Genomic DNA, 26123 nt, shown 5'->3' on the forward strand with positions numbered 1-26123 from the left:
AGAGAAAGAGAAGGTGGGGGAATTGGTAGGGAACACAGAATCAAGGGAGGAGGGCTGGCAGGCATAGTTCAGGAAAAGTGAGCAGACAAATGGAGAAGCAGGGTACAGGCAGAGGAAGAGGGTAATAGCCACAGGTCCCAGGAGACAAGCTCAGGCAGGTCAGAGCCTCTGTAAGCACAGTGCCCTGTGTGTTTAAGCACACACCTACTAGACGCAGAGCCACGTTCCAAATTTAACAATATTCAAGAGTTAATTCCCACTCACTCTCCAATACCTCCTCACTCAAGCACCATGTCTATTCTCTCCACATCTACCACACAGTTTTAACTATAGTTTATTTACTTAATAATTGTCTACGTGCACACACGCATAAAGTTGCAGGCCATGTGAGAGCACAGACTAGAGCTTCTACCTCCAACTCTTGGCTCTGCCTTTTCCAGCTGTGTGACCTTAGACAGGTTATTTAATCTCTCTGGTCCAAGAGTTCACGAACATTTTATGAGGATCAAATGAGAAATACATATAAAATCTAGGATAGCTCTCATTAAAATTATTTAATTTTCCCTAATACTGAGCAAGAACGAAGAGTCCAGGGGCCGCATTCCCTAACAGCTCCCCTTCCTTCTATTAGAGAGGTTTACTCTGGCAAGCCCTGGTCAGACCCTCCATTCAAGACTCCAAACAGGAAAGTCCTACATTCCTGCCAATGCATTGTATTTTATTGGAATTTCATCCCACTGGGCAGTCTCAATCCTCTTCTCTCCTCTCCCCCTCCTCCTGCCTGATGCCATGATGCCACAATCCAGTCTCTGTGACTCGGGGGATGTTTCCATGGTGACGAGCAGTGATGTCATAAAGGGGTGATTGTTACAGGGTTGAATGAAATCTGGCACCAGATGCACCCTGCCTCCTTATATAAGGGGGGGGGGGCTGGGAGACAAACCCTGTGGACACGTCCCAGAAAATGGGCAACCGAATCACCCAAGGGATGGCGAGGGGTGACCAGAGGGAGAAAAAGTTCCAATCCCTTCCACACACTAGCAGCCCCATCTGGAAAAGAACGGATTTCACAGACCTCACCAAGACAAGAGTCATTTTTCACCAAAGAAAATCAAAGGAACGAACAAGAGGCAGTGACTACCGGAGACTCCACCTTCTGGTTTAAGAAGATCCAAGCAGACAGTGGCTTCATCCAACAAAGCCCCAATGAATCAAATATTTATTGAGTAAAAAGCCGCAGACTCTTCCCTACCAAAGCCTTAGATTGCCATGTGCGTCCGATTGCTCCAAAGACAAACCAATGTGATTTTCAGCCCAGCATGCCTTTTATGATGACAAGTCTTCCCAGAAAAATAGCAGTCACCCCCAGCTTAATTCCTAGAGGAATTCAAACCACCGTGTTAAGAAAATTCCCAGGGGAGATTTTATACGGAAGAACATCCCATAATGCTGTCTGCCATCTCTAAGTTCTCTAAAAGCAAGACCAGCCTTGGGGGAAAAAAAAGAGTGCCTGACACCAGGGGAATGTGGTTGGATGGCGGAAGGAAGGAGACCTTGACCTTGATGAGCAATGCTTGGAAGCACAGAAGCACTTGTTGAATGGAAGAACCTAGTCGAGGTGACCATCGTCCACAGCTGGTTCCTTTGCTGACTAGCTCTTGAAATTGCAGACTGAGTGATTGCCACAATTGTGAGTGCCAAGGAACAGGTCCTTCTCCATAAAAGTTTCCCTTGGTCCAGCAGGAGGCTCTGGGAGCCAGTGCTCGAGACAATGCATAGTTCTTTCTTTCTCTAGGCGGCTCCTTTTCCTGAACACTCTACTCCTGGCGAGTTGGGTCCACAGCGGTAGCTAAATATGTGTGCAGTGTGTGTGTACTTTTATGGCCTTTGTCATTATTTATGAACTAACTTCAAGGGGAAGTCATTCCCATCCAGAAAACCTGACATATGCTTTTACATCCCCACCCATGCATAGAGATAAGATAACTGTGCTTTCTCACTATTCCGGCGAGCAGGAGATGTTTTCTGGATGCCCTTCTGGGCAGCACCAAGCCATCTACCGTGTATCCCAGAAAAGCCAAATGGCCCAGAGGCTCCATTCCTAAGCCACTCTCCAGTCCCCGCACGTGTCACAATCTCTCATACCTCCTGACCTTGGCCCATGCTGCCTCTAGGTGGAGAACAGCCCGACCCCCATCCTCCCTCCCACAGCCCCTTCAACCATAAGATCTGGGTCCAGGTCAAACGGCCCAGATCCTCTCTAAATACTTCCTTCTAAGAAGGAGTCCCTCCTCCCTCTCCTGTCCCTCCCCTCCACTATAGTGGGGGGGCTCTCTGAGGGCGAGGACTGGTCCTATTCATATTGAATCCTGGGCTGGATCACATGCCCTGGCATCGGCAGTAGACACAGGCCAAGGTGAACGGTGGGACAGATGCCAAGATCCTTGTGCCCTGCAGATCTTCAGCTCTTCCAAAATAAAAATTGACTTTGAAAAGAAAGTTTCAGTGACTCCAGTGAATGTTATGGACAAGGGTCCCTTAATAAGATGGAAGACAAGCAGTGTGGTCAATTGAGAAGGCCTGGGACTCAGGAGACCCAGGCGCTGGCTCTGAGCAAACGGTTTATCCTCCCGAAGCTACGATGTTCTCACCTATAGAAGCAGGGAAGGGCGGACGTTTGGGCCCAAAGTCCAGCTCTGACATTCTAACTCACTGAAGCAGTACGTGGTATTTTCACACCCTGAAACAGGGGCACGTTCTACTTCAAGGATGACTCCTCAAGGCACATCACTGCCCTCCTAGGTTGAGATTGTCCCTTTCGGCCTCCGTTAACAACCCCCCAAGCCCCCCCACCCCCCTGGTCCTGTTTACTGCTCACCGTGCATTCCCAGCTGGGAAGGGATGACAATACCCCATGAAGACAGCCTGCAAAACCAAGTGAACAGCTGCTTATTCAGGCTAGCCTTGTTTATGCGCGGTGCCCCAAAGGCAGCTGGCCCCTCCTCTTCCCAAACACCTCAGCCTCACCATGGCCAGGGCCCCCTCCCCACCAGCCCCCAGGCACCAGCCCAGGCCCTCCTGGGCCCTCCCTGAGCCAGGCTAATAACATTATTTTGCAAACGCATCTCTGTGTACCTATATATTCTGTCATTCTCCTTGTCCATGACAAATGCCTGGTATAAAAATTACCTTCAGAAATGTGTTAAGTCGGGGAGCAAACACATCCAGAGGCCTGGGAAAGGTGAGAAGGCTGGAGATTGGTGGAGATGGTCTTCATTACTGTGCATTAGAAAAATAAAAGGAGAAAAGAGGGGCGGGGGGTGCCAGGGGAAGAAGAAACTAGTGGTTCATTCAGCAGCATGCATGGGCTCAAAGTCTATCCTGGTTGCTCAGCAACCAAGAAAAAGCATTTCAGAGAGCAAGGGGCTAAATGGATAAATGAATTAATTAGACATTTCCGGAGTCAGGCCGTAAATGACAACAGGCGTGGGTGGCCAGTTTTTTGCTAAAGTGTCTTCCTCTCCCTACCTGAGCTTTGGTCCAGCAAATTTGGGGAACCCGGGGAGAGTAGGAGCCAGGTTAACAGTGTGTCAGAGATGCTGTCCTGGGAGGGGCAGGGGATGGAGAGAAGGCCTCCTAGGGAGAGAAGTTGCACTAAATGACCTTCAAGGTCTCTTTCAACACTAACCTTCAATGAGGTTTGCCTGCAGGGTAGGGAGGGCAGAAAAAAAAGGAGTAAATCCCCACTCTGGCAGCCTGAAGGTATCTTAACAACCTGCTTTCCTACAGCATCCTGTGGGGTTTCCCCTTGCTGTATTTAAAGCAAGCAGGTTCCCATGAAAGCCAATAGACGCTAGTTGTAGGGAGTTTGCGTGGAAAATAAGATGTTTTGTTGGTGATTGTTTTTTTTTTTTTTCCCTTGCTCTGCTTTGCTTCTTCCTGTTGGCTTCCTTTAATTACAGCAGAACCCCACCGGTTGTTCTAATGATGGAGAGGGCCACGACTGTGCAGAGCTCATGGTGGTGAGGAGGGAGTGGGCCCAGGCACGGCTCGTGGGAAGGGAGGAGGCTGAGGGGAGAAAAGGGGAGCATCTGCTGCCAGAGACCCCATCTCCTGTCTCCCGGAAGGAGAGACCGCAGCGTGGGCTTCTGGTTTCGCTGTGCCTGAAACAATTTCCTGGGAGCCTCCAGACAACCTGCCACGCCTCTCTGAGCCTTTGTTTTCCCTCCTACCAAGAAGGGAGGATGGGTTTTGTGGTGGAAGGAGATGGATTGATGCCCTTGCTAATTGCATCTCGCCCTTGCTCAAAATTACTAAGGGTTGCCTATTGCCAACAAAATTAAAGCCAAAAAAGCCAAGGGGACATGCAATGGCTCCATAATCTAACTTCACCTCTTCCCTCTCTCTCCGGGTTCCCACACACACACTTCTTACCTCTGAGTCTTTATTCCTCCTGCTCCTGACCTAGAAACACCAGAATTTAAGAACAAATGCTCAGCTTAGAGAAGAAGAGCATGGTCGAATCGGGGAAAGGTTCAGGAGTTGGAAATGCATCCCAGCCCTGCTGGGATCCGTGGTTGAACCTCATGGTCCTGAGCCCTCGCCCTCCTTGCTGGGAGCAGGTGAAGAAGAGGACTATGGCGAGGCTCTCTGGCCCCACCTGTAAGAAGCTCTCAAGTCAGCTGGGCCCATGCAGGAGTTGTGGCTCCATTATTCAGCAGCTGTGTGACCTGGGCCAGGAACGTAACCTCTCTGTGCCTTTATTTCCCCATCCTTACAAGGAGGCTCATAATAGTAGACACTCGGAAAGGTGAGGATTAAATGAAATGCTGAATGCAGAGCTTACAGCTCAACATCTGGTGCACGATGAGAATACACTAAATGTTGTCTGTGATTTTCATAAAGTTGTATCATTCTAGAATGAAATAAAAGTTCCTCCCCTCCTCTCTGCCCAGCCATTCGCTCTGGTTCTCTCAGCCCTTCCCTACACCCAAACTCTGCAACCCCCTCATTTCCATGTCAATAATACAGCAGACTCAGTGGCCTATCATTTTCCAAAGGCATGTTCTATTTTACTACCTACTCTGTAGCTTATTAGCTGTGTGACCCTGGCAATCTATGCATCCTCTCTTCATCACGGTTTCCTTACCTGTAAGGGAACAGTACAATAGTAACCCCAACTTGTCGTTCACCGGCACAAGGAAAGGAGACGGCACATATAAAGCACCCAAGACAGACACCTGACACATAGTAGGTCTTCAGTAAATGTTAGATCGCCTCCCCAAACTCATCACTTTGGGCGCCAGTGTTGGTTTAACATTTCCATCTGCCTCTATTTACATGTCCTTATCTTAGGTTTCAAGTTCCCAGAAGACCAGATCAAAGCTGAATTGTTCTCTGTTCAGCATCTGCCACAGCGCAGAAGCACAATTCGGAATTTGCTCACAACGGGTTCTGAACTATTGCAGGATGATATACGTTATTTGTAAACACATAAAAGTGCCCAAACCACAATGCATTGTTCATCGTCATTCACTCCTTATAATGATGAAGATGATAACGAATACAGGCGATAACAACTCAACTATGGAGTGTGTTTGTTTCCAATCTCAGCTACAGAGAAACAAGTCTCCCATAAAAAAGGCTTCGCTGACACAAAGTCCCAAGTACAAGACTGCACTGGACAGAGTGGCCAGCCTGTCAGTGATTTGGCATAACGCACCTATGCCAAGAACAAGTTGAGGATGGAACAAGGCACAGATCGCTGGGTGCAAGAACTGTGATGATTTTCATAAATAAAGAACACAGAACATGACAGGGGGGAGATGGAAATACTGCCCATCTCTCAGCCCTGAATATTACAAGTTTTATCCTCATCCCCAACAACACGGGTCCCTGTGGTGGAGGAAAGGAGAAGAGGGGGAGAGATAAGGGATGGGGTAGGAGAAGGCAGAATCAAGGAACGAACTAGAAGCCCCCATACCTGCTCAGATACTGACAAAAAGAATGCAGAGCCATGGGAAGTCACTGATCCGTATTTACGGAGTTTCTGGCTGGGCGGTGAGAGAGCTCGGGAAGCGGACAGCAGTGACGGGTGCTCAGCAATGGCAGCATAATCAATGCCACTTCGAAATGGTTCACGTGGCCAATTGTTATGTTGCACAGATGTTTTTAAATAAATAAGATTTGAGGAGGGGTGGGGGAAGACAGTAGAGCTCTCCCCCATTCCCTGCCTCCTTAACCAAAGAAAACCCAGTATTAGAAGCATGTGACCAAAGGGCACCTGGGTTGCTCAGTTGCTTGAGTATCTGCCTTTGGCTCAGATCATCATCTCAGGGTCCTGGGATCCAGTCCTGCTTTGGGCTCCCTGATCAGTGGGGAGTCTGCTCTCTCTCCCTCTGCCACACCCCACCCCCCCACACCCCGCCCCGGCTCATGCTCTCTCCTCTCTCTCTCTCAAATAAATAAAATCTTAAAAAAAAAAAAAAAAGGCAGCATGTAACCAACAGAGAGATGAAAGAGAGCCTTTGGTCAGAGCCCTCACTCTCAGTTCCTAGTGATGTTCCGAGGCTCAGGAGGGTCAGAAAAGAAACAAGCATTTCTCTGGCTAGAAATGGCACTGCCTCCCTCTCTCCCCGAGGCCAGCCCTGAAGGTGGAAAAGTTAGACAAATAGTACAGGCTAGGATTTCGGGAGTCCCTATCCCTAAAATGCCTTCCAGGTGTACCGAAGGAAATAAAATCAGTATCTCAAAGAGAGAGGTGCACTCCTATGTTCATTGCAGCAGTATCCACAATATCTATGATACAGAGTCAACCTAAGTGTCCATCAAAGGATTATGGATAAAGGAAATGTGGTATATACAATGAAATATTATTCGGCCTTAAGAAGGAAGAAACTCCTGTCATTGGTGAAATGTGGGTGAAACTGGAGGCCATGATGCTAAGTAAAATAAGGCAGGCACAGAAAGAAATACTGTGTGATCTCACTTACGTGCAGAATCTCAAAAAGCCAAACTCATAGAGTAGAAAGAGGGCTGCTGGGGGCTAGAAGGTAGGAGAAATCGGGAGAGCCTGGTCAAAGAGTACAAAGTTTCAATTATGCAGGATGAATAAGTTCTGGATAGCTAATGTACAGTGCCATGACTGTAGTTAATAATACTATATTACATACTTGAAATTTGCTAAGAGGATAGATCTTAAATGTTCTCACTACCATAAAAAAAAAAATGGTAACTCTACAAGGTGATGATACATTAGCTTGATTTTGCTGATCATTTCACGATGTATACATATGTCAAAATATCACATTGTATACCTTAAATATATGCAATTTTTATTCTTCGATTATACCTCAGTAAAGCTGGAAAAAAGTCTAATAAAACACAAAGGCCTAAGGAAAGGGAACTGAAGCAGTGCAGGACTGATGTTAGAACATTTTCCCAGTGCAGAGAGAAGGAAGACAGTGGATGGTACTGGGCAGAGGGGAGGGAAACAGCCAGGAAGGGGAAATGAACACATTTCCCTGGTCCCTTTCTTTTCTTATTTTACTTGAGGTAAACGCCGGCCCAGCCCCAAGGCTTGAGAGCAGACACAGTCTCTGGGTTGTTTCAGATGTCCTTCTGCCTCTGGAAATTCCATCCTCTGCCCAAGTGCTAACCCATGGGTGGCCCTGCTTGACTTGCCATAAATGCACAAGAAACAGCTCACAAAGGATTCAGGATGGACTTGTTAGAAGCAAGATAAACTCTCAGTTTAAAAAACAAAGTTCAGGAAACCCATTTTCAGGAAACCCCATTAGTAACTTAAACCAAGGAGAGGAGCCCCATATGACACAGAACCATGCAGAATTCGGATGCAAGCCCTTTTGTCTCTTCTTCAGAGTCACCTGCTGATCTTTGAAGATGCTCATCCTCACCTCTTGCCATCCCCACTCCTTTTCAGGGGACATTTAAATGGGGTTGGATCTGTGCTGCCTGAGATGAAAGAGAAAAGGAGGGCTGTTGGTAAGTCTCGGCACATCCCTCTGGCCATTACAGGCTTTCCTCCCCTGGACACTCGACGGGCCCCTCCAACCCCACCCCACCACCCCGGGTAGGGGCAACGACAGTATTGAAAAGTGCAACTTTCCTCTCCCCTGCACACACTCCCTCACAGTGTGCAAAATGGCTCTCAGGAGGTGACCGACTAGGAGGTAGACCGTGCTAATCTTCAGGGCCTATCACCATCTAAGAATCACCTTCCAGTATCCTCCACCACAGGGCAGGAACTGTACCACTCAAATCTCAGTTCACTAATCCCTCACAACAACTGTGTAAAATAGGGATGATAATCCCAGTTTTATAAAGGAGAGAAGCGGGTTGCAGAAGAGTAACCTGCACAACATGACAGCCAGTCAGAGGTGGAGCGAGGTCCCCACCTGACCCAAGCACCACTATGCCACCTAGAGCATCCCTTCCCCTGTGTCTCCCCAGAGTCACTGAATGTGTTGGTTCTGCCCAAGGCTCCCTTCTGGGAGAAAAAGCCCTAGGCTGTATTGAGAACTTCATGGAAAATGGAAGAGCATCAGGGTGTTGTAGGAAGAGCACTAGACGAGGAGTCCGGGAGATGGACACGGGTATGGTTGCTTCTGCCATCTTGGTGAATTTGATCACTCCACAACTTCACTTGGTCACACTTTCCGTATCTGGAAAAGGATGTGGTTAGATGATTATTTGTTCTTTCCAGCCCTCAAATACTGTCTCTCAAATACCAGTATTTCAAGAGGACCTTACAGAGGATAATGTTTAACCCAAAGGAATGACTCTTGAATTGTGAAGTTTCTAGCAAAAACAAAAGCAAAAATCAAGAAGAGAATACTCCTACTGCCCCTCAGAAATCACACCACAAGTACAAGCAACTTCTCCTATGATTTAATAACAAGGGCAATTTAAGAGAATAACAAATATTCCCTTAAATATGTCTGGAAATGCATAGTTTATAACACCCTTTCAAATATATGATTGCATTTTGATTCCTGCACCTATGAAACAGATAAGGAAACTTGAGTCTGGGTTATTGACTGACTTGGGCCATTTTGTAAAGCTGGGAGATGGTGATGTGAAGGCTGGTCTTCCAATGTCAAAATAATCACAACCCAAGGGATACTCCTATATGTGCCTTGCGCTTGGATCTGGAGTCCTACCACAGCATGAGCCCATCCACACACCTAAGCTATCACCATCATCATCATTACCATCATCATCCACAATGATCTTACTGGAGAACATAACAGACACTAAGTAAGAGTTGCTGAAACAATTAATAAAGGAGGCTAATGCTGTTTCCACCCTTATACCCAAACACCTGCCAACTCCACCTACAAACGTGCCCTGCTTGGAGACATGCACACATAACACGTGTGCACACACATGGCCTCCCTGCTATCTCCTCTCCTCGTCTCAGCTCCTAAAAAGGCACACTGATGAGTCCTTTCTTCCCAGACGTGGCCCTTTCAGCATCCCTCAGTCTGGTACTGCTGACAGGCTTGGCTGGGACCAGAGACCAAGAGGAAACCACAGACTTTCTCCCCTGCCTGCCTACGTTCAGTTATGGGGTGTGACAATGGTGTTTCACACCATATAATCCACCCTGCCCCTCCAACTCCATTTCTTAAAAAATTCACAAGTGTACAAGAAAGAGAAGAAAACACAAAACAGAACCAGAGGGGGAAAAGGCAATGGTGAAATGAATTTGACTGCAGAAGCTTATGTTCCTGCAGGCATAGTAGATATTAATAATTCAACAAAATACTACAGTAATTACTATACTTTGCAAAATCACAACAGTGCACTTTAGCACAACTCCTACCAATCTCCCTGCAACTGCAATGAATAAATAAAACACAATTCCCTATATTGAATTTGTTGTTTAAAAGCTAAATATTTTATCAGAACTAATATATTTTAAATGATCAGTCAAGACCAAGAAAAGTCCCCGGCCCCTCATCTCTCCCAACTTGATGTGAGATCCTATCTTCACAGTGAGAGCAGAAACTGACTTCAGCTAACAAGACACCGAGTGTTAGGGCTTGAAGGCCCCTGTTGAGGGATCTGAGAACTGCTGGGCTCCAACGCTCTGCTGGAATCCGAGTAGGCTGCTGGAAAGAGAGAGAAGGGAAAAAGGGGGAAGATTAATTCTTTTGGACCATGAATTCTGACCTACTTCACTGGGCTCTGGGAAAAGCCACGAATTATAAAGAGAGGTGAGGGGCAGGAAACCACCAAAGACACACCTATCTATAGCCCCGAGCACATATGAGGCTAATGACCTCGAAATATAGGTGAGCCTTGCTTTATACTCTAGTTATGTTCCCACAAATTTGCTACATCCAATCTATCAAGTTCTGTTGATTTTACCTGCTGTATCAGTAACTTTTGCACACAAATGCTGTAGAACAAACCACTCAAATCTCAGCCGCTTATTCTCACAAGAATCATTTCTGCTCGTACCTATATAGGGCAGCTGGAAGTTGGCGGACACAGCTGGGCCCAGCTGGGCAGTTCTGCAGCTCTGGGCTGGGCTGGGCTGGGCTAACATAGGGGAGGCTTGGCTGGGAGTGGCTATATACAATTTGTCCCATTCTTCTCCCACGACCAGCAAACTAGCCCGGGCATGTTTGCTCACAGCTACTGCAGAGGCACGAGAGAGCAGGCAGACGCATGATGCCTCTTGCTAACTAAGCTCAGAACTGGCACTTCTTCCATGGACCAAAGCAAGTCACAAGGCCAAACCCAAAGTTAGGAGGTGGAGAAGGAAGGCCCCAACCCTAGAGAAAGGACACTCCCAGGGCCCAATACAAAGCGGGTTATAGAGAGGAGTGAAGAATTATACAGAGAAGCCAACAATACCATCAACTGCACCTGCTAAATACTTCTTCAGTTGGCTTCTCCTCACCCACCTCCACGGCTACCATGCCAGCCATCACCCTCTCTAGCCAAAATGACAGTCTGGTCTCCTTTTCCCCATCCAATCCACAGGGTGATCAGAGTGGTTTTATTTAATGCAAATTTAATGATATGACTCTCCTACTTTAAACCCTCCCAATGGCTTATCCCTTTGCTCTCAGGCTACAGAATAAATTCCTTCCCCTGGACCCATAAGGCCCTACCCATGCCTGCCTGTCTAGCTTCATCTCTCGCCAGCCTCCAGGCCACAAATCCTCTGCTCCAGCCACAACGTCCTTCTCTCTGTCCCCTTCATATACCTTCTTCCCTCATGTCCCAGAAGCTGTGTGCCCAGAACATCCTGCCCTCTCCTCTTCACCTAATTAACCCAGTGCATTTTTGAGATCTCAGCTCATCTGCTCCTGCCTCTCTGCCCTCTCCAAGTTAAATGTGCCTCGTGTAATCTTTGGTAATATCATGAACCTCTCCTCAGAGCACTGATCACCATTACATACTCAACACCCAGCAGCACTGGGCAGAGAGCAGGTACTCCGCAAATACTTGTTGAATACTGATGAAGTTTTTAAAAGCCAGCCTACATTTTTAAAATGAAAAGTAGCTAACACTACTCTTTTGGGGGCTGAGTTTTATATTAAAGGTATTCAGATAATAAGTGTCTATGGCAAATTGCTCTGTAGTGTTTCATCCCCCACACCGTGTTGCCGATTCTATATAAATCTGATTGTAATGCATCAGGTCTCCTTAAAGGGTTGTGCATCCCTAACCTGAACAAAGCCACAGGTGGCCCATGCTCGACACCTTCTTTCCCTACCCTCATCCAACCTGAGTGGGAGAGGGACACATGTAATCCAAAATTAGCAGATGATGCAAAACCAGCAAGTAATCTAAGTCCTTCAAAGATCCAACAGAAATTTTTTTGACCCTAGATTTCTATCTAGATAAACCTAGATAAACCATCAAGGCAACGTGAGAGCCAAATAAATTTTTGACATGTCAAGAATGAGGGGAAAAAAAAGAAAAAAACTATGGCTCAAGCACTGGGTGGCCATATAATTTATCATCCAAGCTAGGATCTTTTGAGAATTAAAAGGAATCTATCAATATTTATATGAGGACACAGGAATAAGCCAGGACATTCCTATACCCTCTCTACAAAAGAATACTTGAGGATAAACCTCAGGAAAATGAAAATCAGCCCCCCCCCAAAAAAGGAATGGAGCCCAAGAAACAGAAGTTCTAACCTAGGAGTAGAATAAATAGAAAGAGTAAGGTGACAACAGGAAGGCAGACCAAGAAAGAAATCGGTACAAATTAGAACATCCAATAATACAACTAAGAAGCTGGAATATCTTAATATAATGATGAAGAAACAGCTGTTTCTTCTGTCTAGGAGGAAGATAAAACAATTAGAAACTCAAGACAAAAACAAAAAGCTGTATGAGAAAGCTACAGCCCAAACTCCTGTGGCAGAATCCTGAGCAACTGCCAGAGCATAAAACAATCTACCTGATCTCAAAGCTCAGACCACTTCTCATCACGTCACACAGATTTAGTCGTGGGGATTGTCAACCAGGCTAGTGGATTCTGTTGTAGATAATCAAAGAAGCGTAATATTCTCAACATTTTATTGGTTTTAATTCACTGTGGTCTAGATTACATCTGATGCATTTCTTAATATTTCATGCTGTTCTCTGTTCTCTAATACTTTCCTAATATGGGTATCCCACACAGAAGACTATATGCTTTTTGGGTGTCCAGTCTGCATCACTAGACATCATAGAAGATGCTCCCCAAATCCTTCATATTATCTGAAAGGAATAAGGCTGAGCAATCAATACAGGTCAAGTCCTGGAACAAATGTTTTTTTAAACATCCAAATTACACTCCCATCTGAGAATTTTATTATATCAGATGTGACTTGAAATAAATTGTACATTGTGCCTGGAATAAGAAGCCTGAGGTTTTTAACACCATGGTATGTGGGCTAATGGAAGTGTTTCACTTCTGCTGGGAGAAGGCAAAACAAGGTGGTTGCTGGACGTGGTCTCAAATCTGTTGTGGAAGGACCTCTAGCTGCTTAGTAAAGGAGAGGTAAGGTGAACTAACACCTTGAATTCATACCGCCCCATTCATATTGCTTTGAGAAGTGTTCTTTTCAAAATGCTTCCAGGTGCATTATGTCATTATTTAATGGTGACATAAAGGGAGCAAAGAGGACTGTCCCCATTTCACATGTAAAGAAATGATTGACCTAATATCACATCGAGTTTGTGCTGAGATGGGCCTGCATCAATTTGCGCAACTCTTCCATTTTATAGATAAAGAAACTGAATCCCAGAAAATTCAATGACTTTATTAGCATCACACTATGCAAAGAAATGAGTGAATGAATGAATGAATGAATGCACATCTGCTTGGGTAAGACCAAATTTATGCATGCTTAAAAGAAGCATTTTCCAGTATTTTTATCATCATTCTAGACTCTTTCCTTACTAATGCACCCATTAAAAAAAAAGAAAAAACCTCTTATTCATGGAAATATACTGAAGAGTCTTCATTCCCTTACACCTAAGAAATGGTGACCTGCTGAAGACCGTTAGTGTACATTAGAAACCCAAATCTAGGGGTCTCAGCTCCCAAGCCAATATCCTTTCCAAAACATTATGATGCCCCTCATTGATGAGATCTTAAAAAGGAACATACCAACGGCAAGCCCAGCTGCTCCCTGCCCAAATCCCGATGATGTCTAAGAAAAAGAGGAATTGCACCCATTCCCAAGCAGGAGATCATCTGCCAACAGGCAGAGGGAGCCTCTGTGTATTCTGAAGACCCCGCACAGGCCCTGGAGTGAGGTGAGGCTACTCAGCCTTGACAAATGACAGGGAACACTAATTTGGAGGTGTCATCCCTTCCTCAAAGCCCCAGCACCATGTTCCTGCCACTCAGTATAACCCCAGAGTGGGCTCCTTTCTTCTGGTAGGGGCCAACTCAAAAGGAGGACCCTCTCAGAAGTAGGGTCAGTGACTTCATCTCCCTCCCCACACCCAATATATACCACAGGAGAGCTCTGAGCAGGCTTTTAAAAGAGTCTGAGGGAAATTCCTGGCTTGGTGTGACGGTTAATTTTATGTGTCAGTTTGACTGAGCAGTGGCGCACCCAGATATTTGGCCAAACATGCTCTGGGTTTATCTGTGAGGGTGTTTCTTGATGAGATTAATATTTGAATCAGTAGACTGAGTAAAGCACATTGCTCTCCCAATGTGAGTGTCCTCGTCCAAGCCATGAAGGAGTGATTAGAACAAAAAAGCTGAGTGAGAAATAATTCTTTCTCTCTGCTTGACTATCTTCAAGCTGGGACACTGGTCTTCTCCTGCCCTCAGACTCAGACTCAGCCTGGAACTACAACATCAACTCTCCTGGGTCTCCAGCTTCCCACCTACAGATTTAGGACTTCTTAGCCTCTGATTATATTGTCTGCTAATTCCTTATAGTAACTTCCTTTACATATATATACATCATATCCTATTGCTACATATCCTACATATATATATATATGTGTATATATATATATATATCCTATTGCTTTTCTTTCTCTAGAAAGCCCAGACTAACACACTTGGAAATAACCAAGGTATCTTAGTTTCCGTTCCTCCAGACACATACCCTGAAACAAAGACTTGAATTCAAGTAGCTTTTTTGGGAGGTGATCCCAAGAAATACTGTTAGGGGAGTGGGGACATGAGAGAGGGATGGGAAGGTAGCTGATAAAGCAAACAAGTTACCACAGTAGGCAAGTGGGGCTTAATCCCAATGACTCTGGGAGATAGTGTGGAAAACAAGTCTCAGATTTACTCCACCCCAAATGTAAGGGAGCTGGGGCATTTATCCACCAACTTCCACTGGTCATTGATAAGTGGCTGCTCCCTATTATTTGATGGGAATTAATTCCCTGATACTTCCAACCCGTGCCTTGTGTGATCCAAGTGAGTTCCAGTGGGCAAACAGCCCCTGGTGCTGGTGGTTAGAAGTCAGACCAGCATGCAGAGAAACGCCAAGTGCCAAGGGGATATGGGCAGGGAACCAACAGATCTGCTACTAATGGATAGACACTCAACCTACCCCATTTCCTGCCTAGGCCAATAATGAGAACATTCTTAACCAACATAACAGCCTACGATGCTAGACCCTTTATATGCACTGTCTCTAAGCTTACCAACAATCCAATAGTTCACCATTATCCCAATTTTACAGCCAGTGAAACAGAGGCTCAGAGATCTGTTCAAAGTCACTGTTGCTTGGGGACCTTCTCATAACCCAAAAGACATTTCAGAGTTTTGAGAAATCCTCCAGTCAAAAGTTTGCTTTCAAGTATGAGTAACACTGACAGTAACACAGGGAGATGAGCAACTCTTTTGCCTCTAAAAATGGCTTCCTTCTACCTACCACCACCCTGGAAAACACATTTCTCTGAATCTCCAGTTTTATGGTCTCGAAACTCTTATTGTAACATGTCCCTCCACTACATGTAATCACATTCAGATATGGCAACTTGAGCTACTTTCCTGGCCCTGGAAAAAAATGTTCCACTCAGTAATTGTTCTCCATCTCCCACTGAGAACAGATTTGAAAAAGAGAAAGTTCATTTCTGATGCAGCAGTGTAATCTTTAACCTGACTCTAACCATCTGGCAGAGAAACTGCCTACCTCACCATAGACGCCAAAAAGACTTGGGAAGTACCGAATCGGGCACGTGGGATCTGAGCGCCAGTGAGAGAGAAAGAAGATGGCCGGGAGTGCAGGGCTGAGGCCTGGGGGGGGGGGCAGCAAAAAGAGGCCTTCCTACACCTTCAAGACACTCATTCTTTACCCAGGCAGCTTTAAGTATTTAAGAAAGGGTTGATTCCATTCAACTCAGTAGGCTTCTATTGACTGACCACCGTGTGCACACAGGAAGTGAAGGGGCACAAAGGGGAGAAAACGCCCAAGAGACGGGGGAACCACCCCGGAGCATCACTTCCTGCCAAATTTACTTCCAGAGTCTTAATTGGGTCATTAATGGGTCGAAGGGACTGCAGAATGGATGCATTTGAACAAATACCCATTTCCTTTTTTCTGCAGGAAGAGGCTGAATGATCAACTACCCTGTTGCCAATCAGTATGCATCTAAGGGTCACCAAACAAGCCCTCCCACAATGTACCTGCAGGACGCTGTTTCTCTTCTTCTCTCCTTTGGAACAATTCCTTGTGCAGCATTTTTTTTTTTTTATTATTTCATCCTATTTATTTTCACTTCTTTCCCAAGGCAACACTCCCCCTAGTGTCTGTGCAGGGATCTTGGGTTCCATTCTTGGTGCATAGGGTGCTGCAGGCAGAAAGGGAATACAAGCCAGTATCTTGATGAGTATAAGTCACTACAAAGTAACTAGTGGGTTTGGTCAGTGTGATATTTCTGGAAAAGAGGCTGCAGATATTCTGCAGATAGTTCTAGTCATGGATATTCCCACTTTACACCAGGCACAAAGCAGAGAGAGCTAGGCGATCAAGAGGAGGAGCAAAGCTGGGACATCAAGGTCCATCCTATGGCTTCCATGTAGATGACTCTTTGGCCCTGCAGGCTCTATTTGCCACCCAGCCCCAGCAGCCCACTGTTCTTTCCTGAAGCTACACATCTCACTCACTTCCTTCAAGAAGTCTTCCGAGGTTAGCTGTTAGGTCTAATTACGGATGCCCAAGCCAAGAGAAGCTACTCTTCACCTTTCTGGGTACCTTCCTTAACCCTTCAGTGAAGTCCCCCCCACACAAAATCTCCAACATATAAGCTGTTCATTAGTGTGGTATTTAACCTTGTTCTAACTATGTGATTCTAACCATTTCTATTATAAATTCTGAGTATGAATTTCAAAGGCCCCAGTCATTCGCTTCTCTATCTCTTCCACTGTCTATCTCAGCACAACAGAGAGACATCGCAGAGACTCAACAGGCTGAGGACCCCAGGACAGGAGGTGCCTGAAGTGAGCATCTCCCGAGGGTTCTGGCCAAGGCTTTGCCATCGGCTCACTGGAAAACCTGTAGCAAGTACCTCCTTCCTCTGCTTCAATGTTTCTATCTGAAAACGAAGGGAAAGCCCTAGAGTACCCAGAGGGCTTACCACAGGTCCAGCACTTCTTTTAAGCACTTTGCCATGTACATGATCTCACTGAATCCTTCCAACAGCCCAATGTGAGAGGAACTATCATTACCGCTCTCTTTTTGTAGATGAACAAACAGCAAAGAAAGAATAACAACTTGCCCGATGCTACACAGCTATTAAAAGACAGAGGCAGGATTTGAACCCAGGCACCTGGTTCCAGAACCCAGGCTCCTATTTACCATATGGCTGTTGCCAAGAAGTTCTGAAGAAGATTGCATTCATGATGAATACACTCCACAAGTATGAATTCACACCCAAACCAAGTAATCCCACAGTCCGCCTACCTAACAGGATCCTTAGGGGGAAAACTGGAAATAGAGCTAGGGTACATTTTTCTAAAGAAGTCAAGCAGCAATGTTCCACCGCTTGATCTTGGTGGTGGTTTTTGGCTGCAATTTATAATAACTCTCAAAGGCACACATTTAGGACTTAACAGCTCTCTTCTGGATGTTTATTACACTTCAGTAACAATGGAGAAGTTTCATTGTAAGCCCATTACTCGGAAGTAGGAAATGTGTCTAAAGCTCAAAGAGCTGAGTGCCAAGTAACGAGCCCCCACATAGCAGCGGGCAGGGTTACTGGCAACAGTCCTGCGTGGCTAGCCCCACTGTGCTCCAAGTTCCTCTCATCTCAACCCGGTGGGGATGGTTTCCTCTGCTCCCCAGCAAGGAGTTAACAGCAGAAAGTTATGTGTGCAATCCTGAAGTTCTTAGACTCCATTACTTTTTCCAAATTTACTACAGCATATTTATTAGTGTACTCTAAAGAAAAGCATTTCCATAAATAATTAAAGCCCAACTACACTGATCAAAATAAATGAGCAAAATGTGTCTGGTGATGCAAGCAGGCTTGATGCACTCACTAACTCGAATAACGAGGTGACTCACAAGAGGCCCCCATTAACAACAGTTAGTAAGATACAGCTTGTCAGACACTGAGGAGCTTGGTATTTATGGTATGCAGCCACCTCAGTGGGTGGGCGGGGTGGATGTAGGATGTGGCCAGGGAACCAGAAAGACGAACCTAATCCTAAGCCTCTTTGGTTAGCCTCATGTATATTCGTCCAAGGCCTCAGTCTATCCTACCTATAAAACGGGCAGCATCCTACCTCCCCTGAGTGAAAACACATAAATCCCCTTGGAAGAAAAATGGTCTGTAAACCCGAAAAGAAAAAAAAAAAAGAGAAAAGAGAAACCCGGGAGTGAGTAGGGATGACTATACAGAGAAAAGGAACAGTAGAGAGTCCAGACCATAGGATGCCATGTTTCTGTCTGAGCCTCAAACCCCTCATCTCTATGTGGAGTGAGTTGATGAAGACAATTACCCACGTGCGCTTCCAACCCTGACATTCTGTGAGTCTCAATGCTGTAGTATCTCCCCCAGGGACCCTCTCTCCTTCGAGCTCATAGCCTAAAATGACTGCTTGACAATTAACCACACATCACCCCATGGCTTCTATCTTGGCGTCATGTGTTATTTAACTTTACTGATAGCAGTCTCATATCCAAAGCATATTGGAAGGACCTTGAGGCAAATCCTGTCTTATCCTTGTTTGTCTCTCCCTCCATCACACCCATACCAACCCCACAGTGCCCAGAACACTGCAACACGTGTAGGAAACACTCAGCGAATGTCTGGGTATCTTCTGTAAGTTCATCCGTTTTCTGACGTCCAAGAGAAAGAAGCCAGGATTACTGCGTAGTCCATATTACTATCTTCTTACTAAGTGGCGTAGAGATGCCTCCAAATCTTGTGCTAAAATTCATACATGGAATAATCAACCAGGTATATAAACTCAGTGCTATTAAGAGACAGTGTTTCCTGTCCTTTCCACACAGCTAAGGCATTGCCCAGTTCCCCAAGATCAGTTCAGTGAGTATGTACTGAGCCATAGGACTAGCCCTGTGCCACACGCCACAAGGAGAAGAGCAAAACTCACACTGAGGGGTGGGGAAGGTGCGGTTGTAATGATTTCAACCCTCACCTCTCATCCCTCACCTTGAAAACACTTACAAAACAATACAAAATTAAAATAAACAAGTACTGAACTAAATCATGATCACATGTATGGTGCAGTCTTTAAATTCTCTGATCAGGAAAAAGGGAAACAAATGCTCTTAAGGAAAATTCTATAGAGACACTGCATTTGAATCTTGAGCAAAGCTGTGAATAACAGGTGCATCTCAATAGAGGAAGAAGGGTAATCCAAGTGGAGAAGACCTCAAGTGCAAAGCCTCAGAGTCAATGGGGCTTGGGACAATGAAGGGGCTTTCTTGGCTACAGGGAAGGAACCCATCAGGGAAGCATCAAACAGAGAGGTAAAGAAGTAGACCCAGGACATAAGCAGTGAAGGGCCCTGAACGCCAGGCTAAAGGACTTTGGATTTGAATCCAAGAAGGTGAAGGTACTCGAGCCGGAAGGTAGACATACTTGCTGAAATACACCTGGTTACAGTAACTGTCAAGTGATGAAGAACCCGAGAAAGAAATCACTGACATCCCAAGGGACAAGGACTTCTAATTCCTTCGTAGCTTCTGCTCAAGAAGACTTGAGGCTGTCACTCTTCACCTATTTGGTGGAACATGACTGAGTCCCTCCTGCATGTGAGGCAGAGCCCTCTCATCTTCACTCACTGCTGGCAAAACCAGAGCACCATGCAGACCCTTTTCTCCGTCACCCTCCACACCAGGGTGTGGGCATGGCTAGCCAGCTTCCACCCAGCCCCTTCCCCACATGCCGGTTCCGCCCATCCAAGGTGGCCGGCTGATGCTCACATCCCCTATGTTCCACCTCCAAATCCATAAGACCTCTTTTCCCCCAAACTTTTTTTTTATAGATTCTTTTTTTTTTTTAAAGATTTTATTTATTCATAAGAGACAGAGAGAGAGAGGCAGAGGGAGAAGCAGGCTCCCCGCTGAGCAGGGAGCCCGATGCGGGACTCGATCCCAGGACCCTGGGATCATGACCTGAGCTGAAAGCAGACGCTTAACCATCTGAGCCACCCAGGCGCCCATCTTTTCCCCCAAACTTGCTGAAAAATTATCCTTCGAAGTTTTCCCACTGTAAGGAAGTGTCTCAAGCCTGCCAGGAGGCCCAAGAAAGCAGGAAATCAACAAGTGAATCAAGCCACCAGGCCTCAGGTGTACCCAGCCTTGGATAAACCCCTGGTGCATCTTCTTATCTCAGCTGGTCTGGCTTTTCGCACCTCTGTGCTCCTTACCGGATGATTCAGGGCCAGCCTATCATCCAGTTCCAAAAATCCTCAGTGACAATAACAGATTTACACGGCCCAAGGAAAACGCAGTTCTCCCTTGTGCCCCCCGAGTCTTCTTGCCACTGGAGCCACAATCCACCCCCTCCCCCACCGCCCTTAAATCCAACACAACTGGGGAAGCCACTTCCCAGCACTCCTCCTTTGCCAACTATGAAGCAAGTTCCAACCACTGCATTTCTGCAATCAGGCCTCCCAATTAAGAGTTTGCAAATTCTGCTCACCTTGGAAAGCACTGCTGGATCTGAGAAGCAAATCACACCCTGTAACCCAGCCATCAGAAGAAACGCAGAGCAGACAAATAGAGACAAATAGCCTCATGTCCTGCCCCCTCCTCTCCCCACCCCACCCCCAGCCCCAGGGCCAACAGTGACCAGGAGCAATTAGTCCTGTTCTGTCCCGCTGCATTTCCCAGCTCTATCTCAAAGGAGAGGCTCCCCTTGTAATATTAATTAAAAACAGATTCTTTTTGTCAAACCCCTGAAGAACGGCTTCGGCAGCAGGCTTCTTTATTAAGCCTCTGAGAAGGCAAAATGCATTAAGATATTGTGACACAAGGATTGTGAGCAGGGACGATGAAGGTGAGACAATCCAGCCAAAAGCTATTTGAAAAATCTGTTTGAGAACCACAATTAGCTGCTTCAGTGAGTGAAATACTATTAATCTGATCAAAGCTGTCACTATTTTGCACATTGGAAGTAAATATTTTAGAACACAGTCCAGCTGAATTAGTTAAAGGTATGAAATCCTGCCTGGGAGCATGCATCTGTGTGTTCTACCTCCTCGCGTGCTAGGGAAGGGTGATCTGGAGGGGACCCGGAATTTGCAGCATTCCCTGCTTCTCTTCACCAAGGTGCATTGTTGGGCACATTAATTGAAGTCCTTCCAACCAGACACAAACTGCAGGGGTAGCAGCCTGCAAATCACTCTCCACCGCCAGTGAGCTGTTGGAAAGGGAAGGGGTCCTCCAAGGGAGAACGCAGCATTCTCAACTCAGCACCAGGAAGGGGGGTCCCTGGCCAGGGTTACTCCAAGGAGGAGGGGGCATGGAAAAGTGGACCGTCTCCTTCACAACTTTCCAGTCTCCAGAGCCATTTGCCTTGCCAATTCACTGAGCAAGCAGAAGGCATCTTCCTTCATTGGAAGGAGAAGGGCAGAATGATGTGGCTTTTTTTCTGTTTCCCTATAAGCCCTGGGGATGGAGCTCCCTCAGGGGGTGTGTGAAACACTCTCTTGCCCATTAATCACCAGGAACCCAGCTGAAGACTGGCATTTACCACCCCTCCAGAGTAGAGGCTCTGAGCCCAAGTCCCCTCACCTCTCACCCGGGACCACCTGGCAGGGAATAATGGTCAGAGAGGGACCCAGTCTCCAGCGTCTTCTTGACAGCTTCTGGCTCAAGCCTTCCGGGCACTTCCTCCTTTGCCCCCAAGCTATCTGACCACAGTCCCTGAACCAAAGGGAATCCATGACCCCAGCCTTGGACAAGGATTTCCCTCTGCCTCCTGCGGTCCCCGGGGCACAGCTGGACAAATGGAGCCGAGCATGTCCAGCCCTGCGTGCCTGACTGCGAACCGTCAGAGTGGACTTTGATTTCAGTTATATGGGCTGACTGAAAACCCTCCCCCAAAGGGAATTCATGTCAAGTAATGAGGTCCACCAAAGGCACCTGGTAGGAGGCCAGGAAACCCCAAAGTGTTCACAATTAAGCTGGTGGCCTTCCCAGAAAAGGACATGTTTAGTACTGTGGAAGTCAGAAGAGACGATGGAACTCTTTTCATGCCAAAGGAGCCTGGTGCTAGGACATCTCCCTCCACGTTGAAACCAATGATGAGGGAAGCTTCCGGAAAGTTCATCATCCCCATCACTCCTCACCCTGGCTTTTATCTACAGCATCTTCCTTTGCTGTCTTCAGGAAAGGGGGACCGGGAACAAAACCAACCTAGTCATGTTGCAGACACTGGTTTCCCCGTTCCTCTCACAGGGATGTTTCCTTAAAGTCCATCAAAGACAGGGCCCCATGAACATGTTCCCTCCTCTTTCTCTCAGAGCAGCACAGACCTGATACTCAGTGAAGCCTTTCCCACTGATACTGCCTGCACAGTATGGTCAGAAGAGGCAGATCCAGCCCAGGTGCTCAGGAGGCAGTCGCTCTCCACCAGAAAGAAAGGACAGGACGACAGGATGGGGTCCCTGCACCCATGTGTGTTACCTTGTCCTTTGCTTGGACAGTTAAGATTGGCCAAGAACACAACCAATAAGCATCCTGAGGGCTGTTCCTGGATTTCCCAAATCTCACTGCTGTCACTAAGGGCTCCAAGGCCAACTAGTCCACTCCCCAGGCGCTTCTGCCCCTCTTTCAACTACAAGCCATTTCCCCCAGGGGGTGGGGGGGCGCCCTAGGGCTAGACTTGCCCCCTCACTTCCTCTGCTGCACCTCTGCATGGAAGATGGGCAGAGAAGGCCATTCACACGTTACCGTTTGCAAAAAGCATCCTCTCCAAAGTCCCACCGGTAAGTCAACACACAAAAAAAACGATCCTTAAAATAAAAGCACAGACATAAGAAAACTCTTTAAGTAGAGTGAATTTATATTGTCCAAATGTGACAGTAATAAAGTCATAGATATGTGAGGACAGCACCTCCTCCTCCTAGGGATACATTCACTCCCACCCATCCTCTTCATCCTTCTCACCCAGTATGAACGTGAACAAAAACATACACACACACACACACACACACACACACACACATATACAATTCCTCATTCTCAAACTAAAACGAAGTTGAGATTCACAGGCCCTGCTGTCAGAGAACTACCTCTCCCTCTCTCCCTCTCTCCTCTGGGGACTTGCAAGTCTTCACCCATCCCTGCCAAGGCACTCCATACCCACCCCCTCCCCATGCCCAGAGTTGTGCATTCCGAAGCTACGGAGGTCTTCACTGGAGGCAGATGAAGCCAGCCACCGCGCCGGTGGGAAAACAGACCTCGCAAATCCTTCCAACCCAGCATCTGTACCCGGGCTGGGCCGCCCCATCTGTGCTGTGTGTCATTAAGAACCAGGAAATCTGTACTCAGCAGCGCCGATGTGGTACACTCTGCGGACTCCTGGCTTTCCTCTTATTCACTCTTTACCCCTGTGACACCCCCGGGCCCCTTTAAAATAAGGCCAGAATTTTCCAGGGAAATCTTTAATGCCAGTCATAAAGAGAAACACAAAGGGGAGGGGCGGTGCTTTCCGATCAAATGAGCAAAGCTGCCTATACGGACATCCATCATCCTCCAGACTCTGCCCAACGCCGGGTTCTGATTTGATCCGGAGAGCCAGAGAAGAGGAAAGGATTTTTGCAAGACTGGCTGAAAGTGGGGGGCCGTGGACGGGAGGGGAGTGAGAGAGATCGCGGGAGGCCGCCCCCCCACTCCGTCGGAGATAGCGTTCCCCGCGGTTTCTTGGCGTGGCCGCACGGCTCCGGGCCCCGGCGGGCGGCGGGGTTGAGAAAGCCTCTCCGAGAACGCTCTGCGGGCTGCAGTAGCCGCCCGGGCCGCCCGGGCTGCGAGCCCGACGCCGGAGTGGACTCAAGGGCGCCACCTGTCGGTACAGCTGCTCTCAGGGGAACCTGGCCGCGGAGAGAGGAGAGGTGCGCAGAAAGCATGGGGACCCAACTCCACTCCGGGAGCCGTTTGTGATGCGGGACACAGCGGCCGAGGCGGGTTTTTTTTGCTCACACTTAGTGTACTTATTCTTGCGTAAGGGTGAGGGGTGCGGAATGGGTGCTGAATTTCACTTCACGCTTTAAACTTTTTTTACTGCCTCTCCTGTAGCTTTCCAGACAGCTGCCTGGGTTTTGAAGGGGACTCAGTGTGACCCAAAGGCCCGGCCGGGCTCGGGCGGACTAGGCGCAGCCTTCCCCTGGGCTGGGAGAAAGCGCCCCTGGAGCAGACAGCAGCGACCCTAAGGCCGACAGGAGTCTGGAAGTCCGAGTGGCCTCCAGCTCCCGGGTTCCCTTTCGCGTGATTGGAGGGGAGAAGGGGGGAGGCTCGGCAGTCGCAGGAATCCGTCAGTTTGCCAATTCAGGCCGCGTCCTCACCCACGAATTCAAGCGCCGGACGGGAAAACCCACTCTCCAAGCCGAGTACCAGGGAAAGGGACCACAGATCCCTTCCCTGCTCATCTTTAAGACACTTCTTCCCCTCCCCTCCGGGCGGCCCCAAACCTAGGGTCTCCAGCAAACAAACGTACACACCATCTTACAACAAACTCCGCTAACCTGTTGGGGGCGTGGGGGAAGCCGGATGAACCTGTTCTCTCTACAAGTCAGGGCGCCCCCGCCTCTGCCTCGACCCTCCAGCAACTATCTGTCCCCCGTTCCCGCCCTCCATTCAGCCCTGCTGTCAGGAGACAGGCAGATCCGCCGCCGGGCAGGTACTCACGCTGCTGTTGTGTCCCGACCAGTGCACCATGGCTTGATTGTGGGCCGAGTCCCCGGTCAGCGCGAACGAGGTGCTGGGCAGCCGGAGCTCTTCGGCCGCCGCCCCCCCGGCCCGCGGCGCCTTCACCTCCTCCCGGAGACCCTTGGCCAGAGGGCGGCTTCCTCTGGAACCATCGGCCAAGGCAGTGGCCCGGGCGTCCCCGCGTTCCAGGGCACGGGAGGGCTGCGCCCGGCGACTCCTCCTCGCGCCGCCAGGCTTGCCCGGAACCGGGGTGCCTTGTCCCCACCGCGCGCCTGCCAGCGACGGTCCCCCGGCTTCTCCCTGCTTCGTTCCAACGCTGCCGCTGCCGCCTCCTGGCTGGGGCAACGGCTCTGGTCCGGGCCGGCGCCCCAGTGCGGCGCCTCTCCGCGCCGTCGCCAGCTCCTCTGGCCACTGGCTTACCACTGCCCGCGGGAAGAGAGGAAGCAGCACCGGGGGCCGCGAAGCCGAGGCCGCGGGGCGCCCAGGACCGCCCGTCGCGCCCCAAGTGATCTCGGCGCCGGCCAAGACCCACGTCGACAGGAGCAGGAGCCCCGTCCGGGCGAGAGGCGCCCCGGGCCAGCCTGCGGGGCGCTCCGTGCGCGCTGCCTCCATCCCGCTGCGGCTGCCGCGGCTCGGGCTGCCGAGAGTGTGGCGCCCGCCGAGGTGCGGGTCCGGCGCGGGGGGTGTGCGCGCGCCGGCGAGCCAGCGAGCGAGTGTGTGTCGGGGGGAGTGGGGAGGGGGCGGCCGGGAAGGAGGTGGCTCGGGCTGGCGCGCCTCGCGGGTCCTCTCCGCTCTTCCCTCCTCGCTCTGGATCGCTCGCTCTCTCGTCCAAAGGGTGATTCCAAAACCCAAGAAAAATTAATAAATACCCCCTCGGTGCTTTTCCCCCCTTAAAATAAGATCCCCCCAAATATTCCTCACCGAGCTCCTCCAAAAATTTTTGTTAAGAGGAGTGTTCAAAGGTAATGAGAAAAATCCTCTTTTTTTAAAACATGAGAATCGAGCCGGATCCAGGAGGAGGGGCTGGCGACGGACCCCAATCCAGAGTCTCTCCGAAATCCAGCCTCCAACCTGCTCCCGCCGAAGAGTTGGGAGCGGCTTCTGGCCGCGTTTGGGGGGTTACTCTTCGGGCCTGTTGTGGGGAACGGGAGATGGCGCGCGGGGAGGGTGAGGGGGTCTCGAAGGAGGAGGAGTAAAGTGTTTTCAGCGCCAACTGTTCGGGTTCGGAAACCGAGGGGGAGACCAGAGCTTTCGCGTGGGGAGG

At 48.4% G+C, this 26123-nt stretch overlaps 1 protein-coding gene across 1 annotated transcript in view; it reads right to left on the reverse strand.

Moving 5' to 3' along the window:
• The window catches only part of SORCS3 (sortilin related VPS10 domain containing receptor 3), a 575638-nt gene extending 550167 nt beyond the window's left edge, over positions 1-25471 (reverse strand). The window contains exon 1 of the mRNA XM_081823577.1: positions 24839-25471. Within this exon, the coding sequence (XP_081679703.1) occupies positions 24839-25471 (633 nt within the window). The remainder of the gene's footprint in view (positions 1-24838) is intronic.
• Between the last annotated feature and the right edge of the window lie 652 nt (positions 25472-26123).

Source organism: Leptonychotes weddellii, chromosome 6 (genome assembly GCF_054177405.1).
Source record: "Leptonychotes weddellii isolate Sample4059 chromosome 6, ASM5417740v2, whole genome shotgun sequence".
Lineage (NCBI taxonomy): Eukaryota > Metazoa > Chordata > Mammalia > Carnivora > Phocidae > Leptonychotes > Leptonychotes weddellii.